At 38.7% G+C, this 16571-nt stretch overlaps 1 protein-coding gene across 1 annotated transcript in view; it reads left to right on the top strand.

Annotated features, from left to right (window-relative positions):
* LOC149566136 (Transducin/WD40 repeat-like superfamily protein) overlaps positions 1-16571 on the top strand; it is a 231022-nt gene that overhangs the window by 84515 nt on the left and 129936 nt on the right. The window contains exon 4 of the mRNA XM_089819565.1: positions 2252-2360. Within this exon, the coding sequence (XP_089675691.1) occupies positions 2252-2360 (109 nt within the window). The remainder of the gene's footprint in view (positions 1-2251; positions 2361-16571) is intronic.

Genomic DNA, 16571 nt, shown 5'->3' with positions numbered 1-16571 from the left:
AAATCATATTGCAAAATCAGTTTTAAGGCCTATTAGGCCGTTGGTGTCACAATCACCATAACTGGTCAGTTCCTTACATTAGGAAAACATACCTTCAATGTGTCCACCACGCCCTTTAACAATCCTCACTTGAAATGTACAGCAGCAATTCAATCAACTGTCCACAGTCATAACTGTACAAACCCTGATCAGCAACATCATCTAGATATCATCGACTCATTCATCCATCTGTCATTCACAAGGTACCAACATATATAATGTTCCTAAGCCTTAAGGTTACAAACAACTTTAATCATCATTGACAAGTAACACTCTGTCATACTGCTAAAACAACAAAAATAGTGAAATGCTTGACCAATCCCCAACAAAGGACTAGAAGTCCTTGGCCCCTAGAGAAGTATTGATACAGAATTCCTAATGTGGGCCTGTTGGGGCATCAGTTATCTTCTCAAATATCAAACTACTGGCACTGAGATCAACTCCATTTTAAAGTTCACTTAATGTGCTACCAGATAACAAAGGATCAAATTTTAATGAATGGTTAAAATGAAAGAAATTCAAAAATGCTCCTTCATTTAGGATTATTTAATGAAAATTTATTCATTATTCTTCTATGATCCACAGCTAATTATCTTCTCAAAAATCAAACCACTTGCACTGATATCAACTCCATCTTAAAGTTCACTTAATGCCCTACCAGATACCAAAGGATCAACTTTTTTTGAATGGTTAAAATGAAAGATATTAAAAAACCCTCCTTCATTTAGGATTGTTTTATGAAAATTCATTCATTATTCTTCTATGATCCGCAGCTAGTGATTAATTGGATTCAAAACAACGTTAATTCATTAAAAAACAAATCCAAATACATTTTAGAACCCATCCAATCTAATTGCCAGCTGAAAAGCATCTTGGAACAGGACAAACGTGGCTGTCACAGTGAACCAACTAGAATATTGAACAATCACATTAAATTTACCCATTGGATCTTCAAACTAAATTTTTAAAAATGATTTACATAGGAGAACCCTTATTTCATAATTCTTCAACCACCATTCTATGAAGATTAGCTCCCAAGATGATGCTTAAACTCCTGTCAACAAAAATTGCAGAATTTAGTGTGACAGTTGGGAGGCAACAAAGATGTGTCTCACAAACCTATCCTCCAGACTTCCCCACTGCTTGGAATTAGACCAAACATTAGATTTTATAGCCTTCCATCAGTTTCTCAACTGATCTAACTGCTTCTACGACTGGAATGCATAATTTGACAACTTTTGACAACATTTTATGCATTTTGGCATTACAACTTTTTACGACAATAAGACAACTTTTGAGTCTGAACTCCTAACTTACCACAGCTTTGCATGGACACCTCAGTCACCTTAAGATGGACTCAAATAGCCATATTAATCAAATTTACCCTTCCTTGGGCATTTTTGCACATTTTGACCTTCTTGACCCAACTGTTATGGTAAATCGATGTTAACGTAGTTGTATTAAACAAAGGAGATGAAAGCTCCTTATATAGATTTACAAAGACGATGTTTCTAAAAGAAACAATTGTGAACTAAAGATGGAATAGAAACTATGTAATAAACTACTGACTAACTAAGATAAGAACATTACAATATTCTAATACCAACTAGGACCTTGTTGGGATATTTTGTACAAATGTTTACATTTGCCTTACACAATGACTTGAAATGACACTAAAATGATTCTTATTACATCAAAATGACCTCATAGACTAACATAGACTCAAAAACCTTATGACAATTACTTATTGTCCTGGTAGTGTTCCTCTGGTACTAGGTGCCCTGCATCATTAATCAAGGGTTAGGCTTCTGTTAAATCAGTTGTACTTTAGTGTAGATTTATTACAAAGCTATAGTTAACTTGGCCTTCAGAACGTACTACCTATGATGGTCTTCTTCCCTCCTCCCTGCCTTCCCTCTCCAAAATTTCTCTTTTCTGAATTGGGCTTTGGTTATCCTTTCTACAATTTTCTCCATGGGGCATGGTTTTGATACCAATAATATTATTTGGCATGCGGTATTTCAAAAGGAATCTGTTACTTTTGAGTTGGAAATGATAAGAAAAAATAGATGTTGGAGTTTGATATGCGTGATGTATTCTATTTTTCCTTGCCCATTTCAGAATGCAGAACAAGAATGAGATCCTGGTAATCTTAAATGGAATTGTTAGGTTATTTGTACTGAGATATTTTGGATTTGGTGAATATTTGCAGGTGGTAATTATGGTGCTGCTTTGTGGAGAATTCCTGAAGTTTCTATGCACCATAATTCTCAGATAGAACAGATTGCCTCCCTTGATGCACATACCAATAAGATACAGTGGTAATTTTTTTAGTTCCAAAGCTGAAAATAATTAATATTTACTTTGAAGTGGATTAAGAAGGTATCTGGCAACAGTGATCTCCAGAGAAAAAGTCTAGTTTCAAATTTGTATTTTATTTTACCAAATCCTGGCTGTTTGGATATATCTGAAGTAAAATGGAAGAATTTGCAAAAAAGCTTTCTCCTTTTGTGACTGACTGGGACTTGTGCTGGATAAGATTCATTGTTTTAATCTTAAACATGCATTTTTCCATTCAATAAAGATTGCTTTTGTTATTTCAAGCTTAGACACAAGAGAGCACATGAATCAAAATATATTTTCATTCAATTAAGATTGCTTTTCATTTTTCAAGCTTAGACACAAGGGAGTACATGCATCAAAATAGCATATTTTCATTCAATTAAAGATTGATTTTGATTTTCAAGCTTGGTCACAAGGGAGCACATGCATCAAAATAATCGTTAATGTGTACAGGGCATGCCTGAATATTTAGCATATTTGCCAGTCCTGAAATTGTTGAATTATCTTACCTAAGTGGCAGATGTGTAGACACATGGAAATATACTGTATTACATTATGTAAAATATGCATAAGCATTAGTAGATTCTAAAAGGCTGCATAGAATTAACTAGAAAAGAGGATTCAGATGCAGACTTTGAATTTTTTGAGCATATTTTCTCTGTTTATCTGCATTAGAGCATTTAGCTTTTTCTCCAGAGGCATTTTTGTTCATCTGTTATGTGTCTTAAGCTTATCATAATGATCGATCTCAGGGAGAATTTGTGACTTATTTACTTCTTTCAGAAACTGTAACCTTGTGGGCTATGGGATAATGGATGCTATTGCCTTGTGATTCACTATAATTCTTTTAATCCACATTTGTTGATGATCATAATGTTCATAGCAGATACAGATACATTTGTTGAGTGCTAAGTGTTCCATTTATTCTCATGAGAGATGGATTCATGTTGAATCACTACTCATGAAACATGGGTCATCGAGTTTGACTCAAAAATCATACAGTTAAATCCTGATATTCATATCAAAATTTGACTAGCTGTGGAAATCATCTCCTACTTATCAATTGATGAGCTTAAGGGGCTTTCTAATGAATGGTTCATAAGGCACAACACTTGGTGAAGGTTTTGCAAATGGGGTTGCAAGCTTTGGGTTTAACTGTGGAGGAAACTCCGTAGTTAAGCGCGCTCAGGCTGGAGTAGTACTGGGATGGGTGACCTCCCGGGAAGTCCCAGTGCTTCACCCCTGTGAGCATCACCTAGATCCAATGAGTGCTAAGTGTTCCATTTATTCTCATGAGAGATGGATTCATGTTGAATCACTACTCATGAAACATGGGTCATCGAGTTTGACTCAAAAATCACACAGTTAAATCCTGATATTCATATCACAATTTGACTAGCTGTGGAAATCATCTCCTATTTATCAATTGATGAGCTTAAGGGGCTTTCTAATGAATGGTTCATAAGGCACAACACTTGGTGAAGGTTTTGCAAATGGGGTTGCAAGCTTTGGGTTTAACTGTGGAGGAAACTCCGTAGTTAAGCGCGCTCAGGCTGGAGTAGTACTGGGATGGGTGACCTCCCGGGAAGTCCCAGTGCTTCACCCCTGTGAGCATCACCTAGATCCAATGAGTGCTAAGTGTTCCATTTATTCTCATGAGAGATGGATTCATGTTGAATCACTACTCATGAAACATGGGTCATCGAGTTTGACTCAAAAATCACACAGTTAAATCCTGATATTCATATCACAATGAGACTATTATCAAACTTCAAGGACAATCAAGTTTTACTCAAGTTATACAAATACTGTCACCAATCAAACAATCAATTAAGCCTTACATGTGGGGTAGATATCAGCTGTCCCTCCCAATTGGTAAGTGTAATGAGAAGCTTATTTCCTGACCCTGACTGACTTACAAATAATTATAACTCTCAAACTAAACAAAAAGTGCCTATTGCTACGATAATATCTATTGCTTAGGGATTGACGTAAGAACAAAACCTAGAGACACCAATCTACTTTATACTAGGTGGGACAGTTGCAGGAAACCAAATTTTCCTGTACTTATTCTGAATGAAGATTCTGTAATTCGAATAAACAGTAAGGCACACAGTCTCTTACTGAAAATTTACAAACTTAAATATAATTACTTGCGACTGAGGCACAAAGTCTTTCAGCTCTAAGTATTTGTATCCACTAACAGTTACAACAATTCTCCTTTTTTCAACACAATCTTCAAATACTCGAATTGAACGCTCAAGGGATTTATACAAAACAAACAAGAAGCCGAATCAAAGATGGTTAGATTAGTGCAACATAAGAATACATCAATCAACCTCAAGCTCCACAACACTAAGTTTGAGAACACTTGCTTCTTTTATTCGATTCAGAAATTTTGTATTTAAGAAACAAAAAGTTTTCAAGTCACAAAAGTTTTCGCCATGGCCTTATTGCATAAACCAAAAGATGAAAATTTACAATCAACCCACTTCTTTTATAGGTGAGGAAAACCCTTAACCATCTTTAACTTATTCAAAATCCTATTTGACTTATTTAAAATCAGAAGGCCTAATGCTCTTTGTAATCCGATCATTATATGCTCTTTGCAATCCGATTATATGTAGCTACTATACAGGGAAAATAACCCTGCATTTACAACTTGTTCTTATTGTACATATTACCTGTCATTAGAATTACACATATATAAACCATGTAAAAAATGACACGTCCACAATAATTAGGAACTATCTTTAGAGGGCATCAATGAAAGCCTCAAACTTGCGAAGAGACTCATGTGAAATTGTAGGATCTAGTGCACCTGCGTGTTGTGCAATGACAGTTGTCTTGCGAATTATGCTTGCACCTTTGGAAACATCTTCTTTGTACCCTCCAACGTTGATTTGAAGACGATTCAATAGAATCTTATAGTTTGTTAGTTTGTCAACTGAGCTGAAATTAAAGTTATCACCTCAAGCTCTAGCTGAGTTACTCTTGCGAACTATGTCATAACAAGATTCTTTGCAATTAGTTCACAACTACCTCCACTTCTGTCACCACTCCCTTAATGACTTGTTCCTTGTTGACCATCAAATCTAAGTGATCAAAGCACATCTCTTGAGACGAAATTGTTAATGTTATAATTCTGTCAGATAAATTATATTGTATATATGAGATATATAATATATGACAAATATTATATATGAAATAATTAACATATATTAAGAGTGATATATATATATATATAATCATTATAATATATTGAGGGTATATTAATTGTGTTATAACTATAACTAATGTAAGTTAATATATTAAAGAGACATGTCTCTTCAAGAGGCATGTCTCTTTATATCACATATATATATTCATTTGTATAGTAACTTGAGAAACATATAAACATCCAGAAGTGCTATTACAAGTTACAAAACAAATTAATCGATCCTATTTCACTAACATGGTATCAGAGCAGGTTGGTCTTTAGGGATCTTAAGAAAAAGCCAGACACATGATAGGAGATTCATGCGCGAAGAAGTGAATGATCTGGAACCATTGTAAATAGATGTGGGAGTTCAATACTCCTTCAGCTCTATATGTCAAGGATTAACGAAATCAAATTCTCACAAGCGTGCACTATTTGTGTATTAGATGCCTTTGTGCCAAGGTGAAATTGATGGTCTTTGTGTTGGAATTTCAGGGACCAGATTATACTTCTCTTAATGACTATTGTGTGTAACAAATCGATGTGAGAGCCAATGAATAAGCATGGTGTTAGATCAAATATGGTGTCAGATCTCCCTCTTAGAAATTTAGCACAGACTCCCAACTACGAGGAGAATGAATGTCAACTCAAGCTTGTTGTACATTATGTCCTCGCTTTGGGGCTCGAGCTAAGTCAAACCCACTTCGGATAAGAGAAGCCCATGTTAAGTCATTGCACCAGCTGAAGTGTGTAGGGAAATGATGTGGAGCATAAATGAATAAAATAGATTGTACATGGATTATACGTAAGAGAAGTACAACAAAATTTTGCATCTTGTGTCATATTAGCCAAAATCGGCGGCTATTAGAGTAAAATATCTATGCTGCATCACTATCTTTATCTTTGGGAAGAAATTATTTAAGATGTGTAGTGGAGATTGAACGACTTTGATGTTTGAGAAAAATCACGTTTTTTACTATGTTCCACGGAGTTTCCGGGACGGGGACGTTTTAGGGGACGGGGACGTGTTTCCGGTACGGGTACGGGTCGAAGCCAAAATTTAGGGGACGGGACATCAGGGGACGGCGATTAAAAACATAGGGGATTTTTTTTACTATAGAGACAAAATTCAAATATGTATATCATAACATTGATAAACCATTCACCATAGACATTTTAGAAGATAAATACATGGAATATTATCAAATGGCAAATACTAAGTGCTTCCATTATAACAATATCACATACATATATAGCAAAAATTAAAATGCCTAAAGGCTTCAAGTATCATGCTGAAATCAGAATGAAATAAAGAGAAGTCCAACTAAAATAGTTGGTAAATAGTAAATACCGAACGCAGTCTTGCCTCACTAAACACAATCTTTGCTCATTGCTGCTACTGCTCTTATGTTTTTTTCCTTCCTCTTAGCAAGTATGTTAAATCGAAAAATGAGTAGAAGAGTTAGTGTTTTAATAGACCAAATATGGGTTGCATATTGTTATTATGTCTTTAAGATGACTAGGGGCCACACGAACAACAAAAATTAGGAAAAAATGTTTTTTTGGGGATGGTTTGCCTTTACCAGATTGACTGGAAAAAAGGGGACGGCCAGCAGTTTCGGGGACGGATAGGGGACGGCAAAACTGTCCCCGATACTGCTGGCCGTCCCCAAGTTTCTTGCCCAAAAAAATTGGCCGTTTCGGGGACGTTTCTGAATTCTTCAAAAAAGGGACGTCGCAGGGTACGGCCAAAATCCGTACCCGCGTCCCCGTTTCGTACCCGGTACGGGTACTAGGGTACAGAGGCAGGAAACGCGTCCCCGTGGAGCATAGGTTTTTTATAAACATCATTAATATTATAGAAGGAAAGAGGGACAGATATTATTGACAGAGTGAAAATTCTTCGAGCACTTTACCTCACAATTATTAAGCATTATTATGAGTTTGTAGGAAGCCTTAATAATAATGTCATGATTGGACACATCTCTTCAATAATCATTGGAATCACGAAAGTTTGTTTTTTAGTCTAAAGTGATAAGAGACTCCTTGCAAAGACTTGAATGTTCCTGAGTTATATCCCATTAAGGGTTATATTTTTCTCCAAACTTGGGGATTAAATATTTGCGAGACTCGAAGTATAGACTAGCATAATGCACTTTCATGATATTTGCACCTTCATATTGGCAAATACTCTAATTCTCTATGCGGAAGATTACAAGGTCATTTTTTTGATAGTCAATATCGACTTGCTTGAAAGATCAAAATAATTACTTTTAGTCTGGCAAGACGTCTATATTAGTTTTACTATGGAATGGCAGATAATATTATATCGATGAGGATAAATCATTATCTTATTGTAAGGGTTGTTGAATCTATTCAATAGAAAAATTGTGTCATTTGTGGAACGAACATTATGATATATGGAATTATAACCTACAGGATTAGATTTGTGGATGACAGTATCATAGATCAAAAGCTTATTGAGAAGCTGCTCAAAATCTCGTCTTACCAAGTGATCACGGTTGATAGTGGAAGAAGAGAAGAAAATCAGATCAAGTCATCGTAGGATCTCTATTTCTTAGTGTGAGATCCACATACGGGCCCCTATGTGGAGATGGAAATAGTGACTTGAATGTTGATATCATAGTACAATTCTCAAAGATAGATCAAGAGGCAATGATCCGTAGATAATTTGATGTCATGCAAGTCTTCAAAAATCAGATCTCTTATTTGCATTCAAGAGATGCTAGCAAGATCAGCGAGTGTTGTAAACAGAGCCCATAGATAAGGTTGTAGGAAAACATAGTCATTATAGAAGTCTGAAAGCAAGATGCTATTGGTAGGTGTTGATTCAAAATCCACAACCTTTGACTCTTTCTGCCCATGCCAAAGAGGGACTGCTAAGAAGGGCATAGGAACCATCAATGTGATGGATCTGAACTAGAGATTATGGTTGGGAACAATGTTATGCATGCAAAGTGATTCATACTTACCCATTGCTGAGTGTTACTGTAAAATGATCTGAATAAGCAGGAGTGGATGTATTTGGTAGAATGACATTGATGTCTAGATGGTGTTCATATTGATAATGACTTTCTTTCTTGGAAATGGAGAAAGGTATCCTCCAAGAGGAGAAACTTCATTTGTAAGGACTATATGATTAGCAAACTACAATTCGAATCATGGTCATAATTCATGGCAATATTGGTCTTGTTGGACATTCTATTAACTTACACATTTCTCAAAGATGCATTATAACTATTTTTAGAAATGATGGTAAACAAACATATGGGCATGGGACACATTGCGAAAGTCACACCAATGTGGCTTGAGCTACAAGGAGATAGGTTGTGTGTCCAAATGTATGCAACTTTTTTGGCATACCTCTATGTTCAACAATATAAGAGTGGTGTTAGCCGACTGGATGGTTCGGGCGGTATTTTGTATTCTGTAGCCGACGGTCCGACGGTGTTTTTGTATTCTGTAGCTGACGTCGTCGGTAAATAGTTTGTAGCGGATAGAATAAATTGTGGCCGACGGACTCCTTCGGGAAGGTTCGGCGGTAGTATTTATATCCCGTCTGGGATCATTGTAAGGCATCATTCATCTACTATTGCGAATAATAATATAAGCTATGCTGTTCATGTTCTATTGTCTATATGCGTTCGTTTTCTTTACCTGTACGGTAAACATTTGGCGCCGTTGCCGGATGTGTGTGATTATTGCCTCATCTTTTGTCGTCTTCATACTATAAGATCTCTGCAACTCTTCAAGGGAGGGCATGACAATCATTCAAAGTTGATTTTCGATCTTTTTTCTTCTGCTCGGAAGTGATGCGGATTCATCGTTGGTTGTTCTCTGATGCTGCACTCATGTCTTTCCATCCAGCGCATGAGGTTTTCCGCCAAGATTGAGATTATTCCGGAAGTTACTGGCTGCCTTCTAGGAGTGCTGGTATAGTCGGATTTGCTACGACACGTTCTTTTACCTCCTCCGTGGGGTGAGATTGCATGTGTAACAGACAAGGGGAAATCTATATAAGAAGGAATAAGTCATTGTTGCATGGAGTTAGCGGGCAAGCGAAAGCCGTGGAAGAGTCAGTTGGCGGCAAATATGGAGAAGAATTCAAGAGTTTTGGCATCAGGGATTCGAGTTGCAGGCCCTTCTGGTTCTAGTAGCAAGAAACATAAAACCAAGGAGGAACTCACCTATCTCACTATCCAGTTTGAGAGTCTTAGTGGAAGCGAATGCTGGAAGTGGTGGCAAGAGACCCCCGAGGCAGACCAAATTAAACAAATTTTGATCTGGGCACAGGTAAATTGGGCTATTCAGCTTCCCACTTTTTCCATCCGGTTGTTTGAATTAGTATTGCGCACTCTGATAAAGACATATAGCGCCCGGAGCAGAATGAGTACATTCTTGTACAAAGAGCATCAGATGTCAGTATCTTTTAAACCGAGGGATTTCACTAGGGTTTTCGGCATGCCTAGCCCTGATGGGAGGAAAGTGGAAATCAGGAATCATAAACTGTCACGGGAACGGAAGGAGCATTGGATAGCTCTCGTGTGCAGGGACCTTACACCCGTGGAAAGGGAGACAGCGGTTCAGGGGACAAAGTGCAGAGGGCTTCGCAGAGACTTTATTCGAGAGGGTCATTGGCGTTGTATCATGGACGTCATCAAAAGCAGGTTGACAGGTGCCATTCGGGCCTTAGATATCGCATTGCCGCAGATTGTGTTTATGAATGGTATCAAGCAGGGAGTGGTATGTGATTGGGCTTCAGTACTTGCCGACAGGATGGAGGAATTCATGACGCTTCAGCACCGAACATTTTTCATGCCGCACCATGCCATCGGGTTGTTTCTAGAGGCTGCAGCTAGCCAGATTCCAATGGATGGCTTTGAGGCTCCTCCAAGGGGCAAGTTGGCAGACGGGGAGCCTCCCATATTCTACTGGCGACACTTAGATACAGGAGGATCAACAGCAGGTCACAAGAAAGCACTCCGTGAATTGGCTCCTTCCGGAGAGGCAGATAGCGGACGGGAGGGCACTTCGATGAGTGATGGGGCTGAGTCCGTGGAAGAAGAGGAGAGCACATTGGCTGAAGTTGATGGTGAGACAGCGGGTAGTGGGCCCACATTCTTTACCCCTCCTCAGCTGTCAACTTTAGCGCACTTGACTACCTTTTCGATAGTCATTCCGGCGTTTGGTCAGCGCCGTGCCCCGGTTCTTATGACTCCTCCAGCAGAGGCAGATGTCCCACGGACAGTGACGGAGGTAGTTCCACAGGCACTGACAGATAATGTCCCACGAACAATGACGGATGTGGTTCTGCAGACAGTGACGGATGTCGTTCCATGGATAGTTGCCGAGTCATTGCTGACAGCTGTAGCGGAGGTGATTCCAGTTGTACCAGCAGCTGTCACCATCGCAGTCACACTGAGAGCACAGTTGCCACCGCCACAGTCTGAGCCGCAGGTTCGGTTGGTCATTGATTGTGATGCAGTGGTCACCGTTTCATCATCATTTTTAGCAGAGGCCAACTCAGCCCAACCAGTACCGGAGGCGAACATGGAGCTTGCGCAAGTTGACCAACCAGAGGTGATGGATAGAGCTAGTGAGTTTCTGAGGTAGCAGTTCCGACTCACTCCGGTGAAGTGGGGTCTGTCCATTCAGTCTCCTAGGCATCCAGGAACATGGCCAGCGGTACCAGAGCCTCAGCTTCAGGAGGAGGGAATGCCACATGCCGTGGTTGCCCCAACAGCAGAGAAGGCGGCACCGGATGTGGGCAAGGCTCTCGCTGATGAGGAGGAAAACAGTGATGCGGAATGGTCATTGGAGGCCTTCGCCAAGGAGGACTATGGGTCAGATGAGGACAGATGCCGGGATTACCTCAGGACTATGAAGTCTGCATTGAAGAAGGGCTACGATGTGGCAATTCAGGCCCTGACTCGGCGGAGGGAGTGGCACTTGATCAGAGCATATATTCGTGGGATTTGCCCTCGTCGATTCTAGACTTGCTTTATAGATAGGGGCTGGCCGGCAACGGAGACAGCTGAGATGTTGGTAGATTGGGCCACTGAGCCGGAGTTGGGACCCAGTGACACCCCTATGATGAAGCTGGCACATGAGATTGTGGGACTGTACAAAGATGTTTACTACAGTCGTCAGCATGCGGAGGCGAACAGGGTTGCAGCAGAGAGATCATTGGCAGCAGAGATTGAGGCTAGACAGAAGCTAGCCGCCGACTTGGCCGACCAGCAGGCAGCATGGGCCACAGAGCGGGCAGCACTACTGGCAGATTTGGCAGCAGTGGTGCAGGAGAGGGACGTGGCTAAGCAAAGTACGGAGGCAGCGGTTCGAGAAAAGGATGCAGCTGAGCACGAGATGTAGTTAGCCAGGATGCAGGCCATGGACGTGGCACTTCTTCTAAAGGAGGCCGTCAAAGTTAATTCTCAGATTCAGACAGATCTCTGCATCAGGACAGAGCAGGTGTATGAGTTGCGTTGCCAGCAGCACACTTCTGGGATGCCCCCTCCTCTCTAGTTTCTTCTATGGTCTGTAAGTTGTCTCCTAATTTTGTTAGTCGTCAGGAGACGACTTTTTTTTGGGGGGGATGGTGTTAGCCGACTGGATGGTTCTGGCGGTATTTTGTATTCTGTAGCCGACGGTTTGGCGGTGTTTTTGTATTCTGTAGCCGACGTCGTCGGTAAATAGTTTGTAGCGGATAGAATAAATTGTGGCCGACGGACTCCTTCGGGAAGGTTCGGCGGTAGTATTTATATCCCGTCTGGGATCATTGTAAGGCATCATTCATCTACTATTGCGAATAATAATATAAGCTCTGCTGTTCATGTTCTATTGTCTGTATGCGTTCATTTTCTTTACCTGTACGGTAAACAAGTGGGAGTCTAACATTATAAGGGGGAATGATAACCAATATTCTATTCCCATTTGAACCATCCTTATATGGGAGCACAAAAGACGTACTCAAATTGTTTGACAAATTCTTACATGGAGGCATTTCCTGATTTGATGCATATGGACCTTCATTGGAGCAACTTCTTGATGTGCAGATAAGTATTTATTATCCTCGGGTATTGCATGTATCTACTCATTGTAGTCTCTCTCTTATTTTGTATTTCTATAATTACTATGAAGAGCAATTTGCTTTGATCTTTTTCTTTGTCTCTGAGGATGTTCTTGCAAGAAAAGAAGATTGGTACATTAGGTATTCTACCGAATATTGTACAAACTCAATGTTATGATAGTAGCTTCAAAGAAGCTGTGATTTAGGATTCATTAATATCTAATGTTTATGTTGGATAATGTGAGGCTCTTGCAGCAAATATCCTTGATAATTGAGATTATGAGAGGGAGTCTGACAGTTCATTAGAGGCAACCTTGGAGAAAGAGTGGGAGCAGAAAATAAAAATGCTTAAATCAAACTTTTGATGATCTTGGTTTAGAAGGAGTAGACCTTGTTGATGGATTCAACACTAGTTAGAAACTATAACAGCTAAAGGACTATGATTCATGGGGTAAAGTCTCGTGAATGTAGGTTGTAAGGCCTTATGCTATCAGGATACCCATTAAACTAGGGAAGCATGACATGACTTGCTACCAAGAGGTTAGAAGGATAATAACAAATTCAGAGGAAGTCTGACACTTCATCAGAGAAAACATTGTGCTAAGAGGTCAGAAAAGTTGATATCAAACTAAGAGGGAGAAACCTTGTTTTATGATATGTTTTATGATGACAACACATGACAATATTCGTGGAGACTTCATGCAAACCTTTGATGTCATACATGTATGAGCCTGTCCCTGTGTACATCATGAAGAAGTGACGACTTCTAAATGATTATCACTTGTATTAGGAGAAGTTATTGAAAGGTGGCGACCTTACAATAACTTGTATCATGATATACATTTTGTGTAAATGTTGAAATAAATCATGAAAGGCTTTATCTTATAAATCAACAACTAGGTATTAGATGTTTTTAATTTAACTATCTACAAGTTGTTTGTATAGATATATTTTAGGTACTTGGTGAATATCTTGCCTTGATATTCTGATAGGCCATTACCACATTGAGTACTTGGTGAATATCATTTAGTTGATGTTCTAATAGGCCATTACTCAGAGTACTTGGTGAATATCATTTGATTGATGTTTTGATAGGCCAATGCTCATGTTACCTAATATGATATCAAATAGTAATTGGTGAATATCATGAGTTGATATTCTGATAGGTCAATACTTATATGATATCATATTCTAGAAATCTTCTAATCAAAGATTTCCTATATGTATTATTCTTGAAATTTAACCTATGGTGTAATATCTATATGTTTTATCCTTCTTCATTAAGAGGGAGTGTTAATGTTATAATTTTGTTAGATAAATTACATTGTATACATGAGATATACAATATATGACATATTATATATGAAATAATTAACATATATTAAGAGTGATATATATATATATATATATATATATATATTGAAGGTATATTAATTGTATTATAACTATAGCTAATGTAAGTTAATATATTAAAGAGACATGTCTCTTAAAGAGGCATTTCTCTTTATATCACACACACACACACACACATATATATATATATATTCATTCGTATAGTAACTTGAAAAACATATAAACATCTAGAAGTGCTATTACAAGTTACATAATAGATTAATTGATCCTATTTCACCAACAAAAATAACTCCATACACAACATATATTGTTCAAAATCAAGCTTCCTCCTCTAGACACTCATGTCTTCATCCAATAGCTTACATTGTTGGTTGAATGATGAAAGGAGCTCACTCAACTTGGTGATGGTTTCCCTGATATGTTTTAGAACTTAGAAATCATCTCTTATCACTATCACACCTTGTGACCCGAGCTGGTTGCCCCAAAAATCTATGGCTTTGGCCTTGCGATCAACTTGCACTGCATGCCTGCTTGTCTCATCTGGAAGAGACGAAGAAATACATTCAACTCTTTTGTCAAGGGTTGTTCATCTTTTCATTGTTTTCCAATAGGTGCACATTCTCTTCTTTAAGCCTATTTTTCCTCTCCTATATCTGAACATTCTTTCTTGAGAGTATGGCTACTGCATTGTGAGCATCTTGCTGACAGCCCAATTGTGTTTGCTTACCAAGTTCAATTTCTATGAACTTGTACTTAGAGGCTTGGAGCCCGTTTGTAGTTTATCAACTTAGGGCGCAACAACCTCAGCATATTTGACTTCATTTTTATCAACTGTGACTTTTGAAATTGTTTTTGCTTTCTTACTCTTTAGAGACTTTGCCTTGTTGTGTCGTCTGAAATCAAATTCCTATAGAGGAGCCTCTTTCTTTATTCTCTTATGAGTAATGATGCTAAACAATGGAGGTAGAGTAAAAGTACCCTGAGATGAAGAAGTTGTAGCAATCGTAGAACTTGATTCTGCTTGCACTACTGTCATGTGTTACAAACGTAAATGGCAGAATACTTGTATATATATCTTTGTATATATACATTATAATATTTACAGAGATATAATAAGATACAATAGTGAGCATTAAAAAGAAACATAAAGATTATTCTAATACCCGCCCTTAATGCTCAATCTATTTACTACACCAATAGATCCCCTAAATTTAACAAACTTGTTAGGACCAAGGGGTTTTGTGAAAATATCTGCTGGTTGCTTTGAGGTAGGGACATAGAGTAACTAAATAGATCCATCTTCTACTAACTGTCAGATGTAATGGCAATGCAACTCTATGTGCTTGGTTCGTTCATGAAACAGTGGGTTCTTGCCAAGTTTGAGTACTCCTTGATTTTCTGAAAACAAAGAAGTCGGATAGGCTTGAGGAATATGCATATCTGCAAGCATCTGACGAAGCCAAACTGCTTCACAAGCTGCCTTGACAGCTCGTCTATATTCTACTTCTGTAGAGGAGAGTGCATGTCCCTGTTGCTTCTTATTGGTCTAGGTAACTGTCGCAGATCCAATACTGAACATATAGCCAGAAGTAGGTTTCTTGTCATCAACTGAGCCGGCCCAATCGGAATCGGTGAATCCACTAAGTTGAGGAGTAGTACTCCTTTTGTAAAGAAGACCATAATTTGAAGTACCATGTACATAGCGTAACACACGTTTTGGTGCAATCCAATGATCAGTCTTGGGGTTCGTCATGAACCGTGAGATGTAGCTGACTGCAAAGTTGAGATAAGGTCGAGTAGTAGTAAGGTAGATGAGACAACCTACTAGCTGCCTGAAGAGTGTTTGATCTACAGGAGGAGAGTCAGATTGTGTGGACAATTTCAGATCAGTCTCCATAGGAGTGGAGGCAGGTTTGCAATCTTGCATTCGAAACCTATCAAGCAAATTTTTGGCATACTTGGACTGAGACAAAAAAATACTGTTGTTAGTCTGCCAAACCTCAATGCCTAAACAATAATGAAGCAATCCAAGATTTGTCATATCAAGAGTTCTGCATAGATCCTGTTTGATTGCTGAAATCAAATGTTCTGAACTCCTAGTAATGATCAAATCATCCACATAGACAACAAGAAAAAGAATATCATTACCAGAGTGTTTAATATACAGATTAATGTGTGACGGGCTACGCTGAAATCCCGGAGGGGCCTGTTTAAGACCATAGAGGGCCTTCTGAAGTCTATATACTTTTGGTTCCGAACCGACAACCTTGAAACCTGGGGGCTACGTCATGTAGACTTCTTCCTGTAATTCGCCTATGAGAAAAGCACTCTTCACATCCATTTGATGAACTTTCCAACCATATTGAGCTGCAATGGCAAGAAGAATGTGAATAGTGCTCATCTTGGCTGTCGGAGCAAAGGTCTCCTCATAGTCAATGCCTTTGCGTTGGGTGAATCCTCGAGCAACAGTTCTAGCTTTGTATTTGTCCAATTTACCATCTGCATGGTACTTGACCTTATAGACCCATTTACAGCTAATGGGTTTCT

The sequence above is a fragment of the Cupressus sempervirens genome, chromosome 3 (genome assembly GCF_028749045.1).
Source record: "Cupressus sempervirens isolate cs-2001-9-10 chromosome 3, ASM2874904v1, whole genome shotgun sequence".
Lineage (NCBI taxonomy): Eukaryota > Viridiplantae > Streptophyta > Pinopsida > Cupressales > Cupressaceae > Cupressus > Cupressus sempervirens.
Note: the sequence above shows the minus strand (reverse complement) of the source record. Positions and strands in the feature narration are given on the sequence as shown.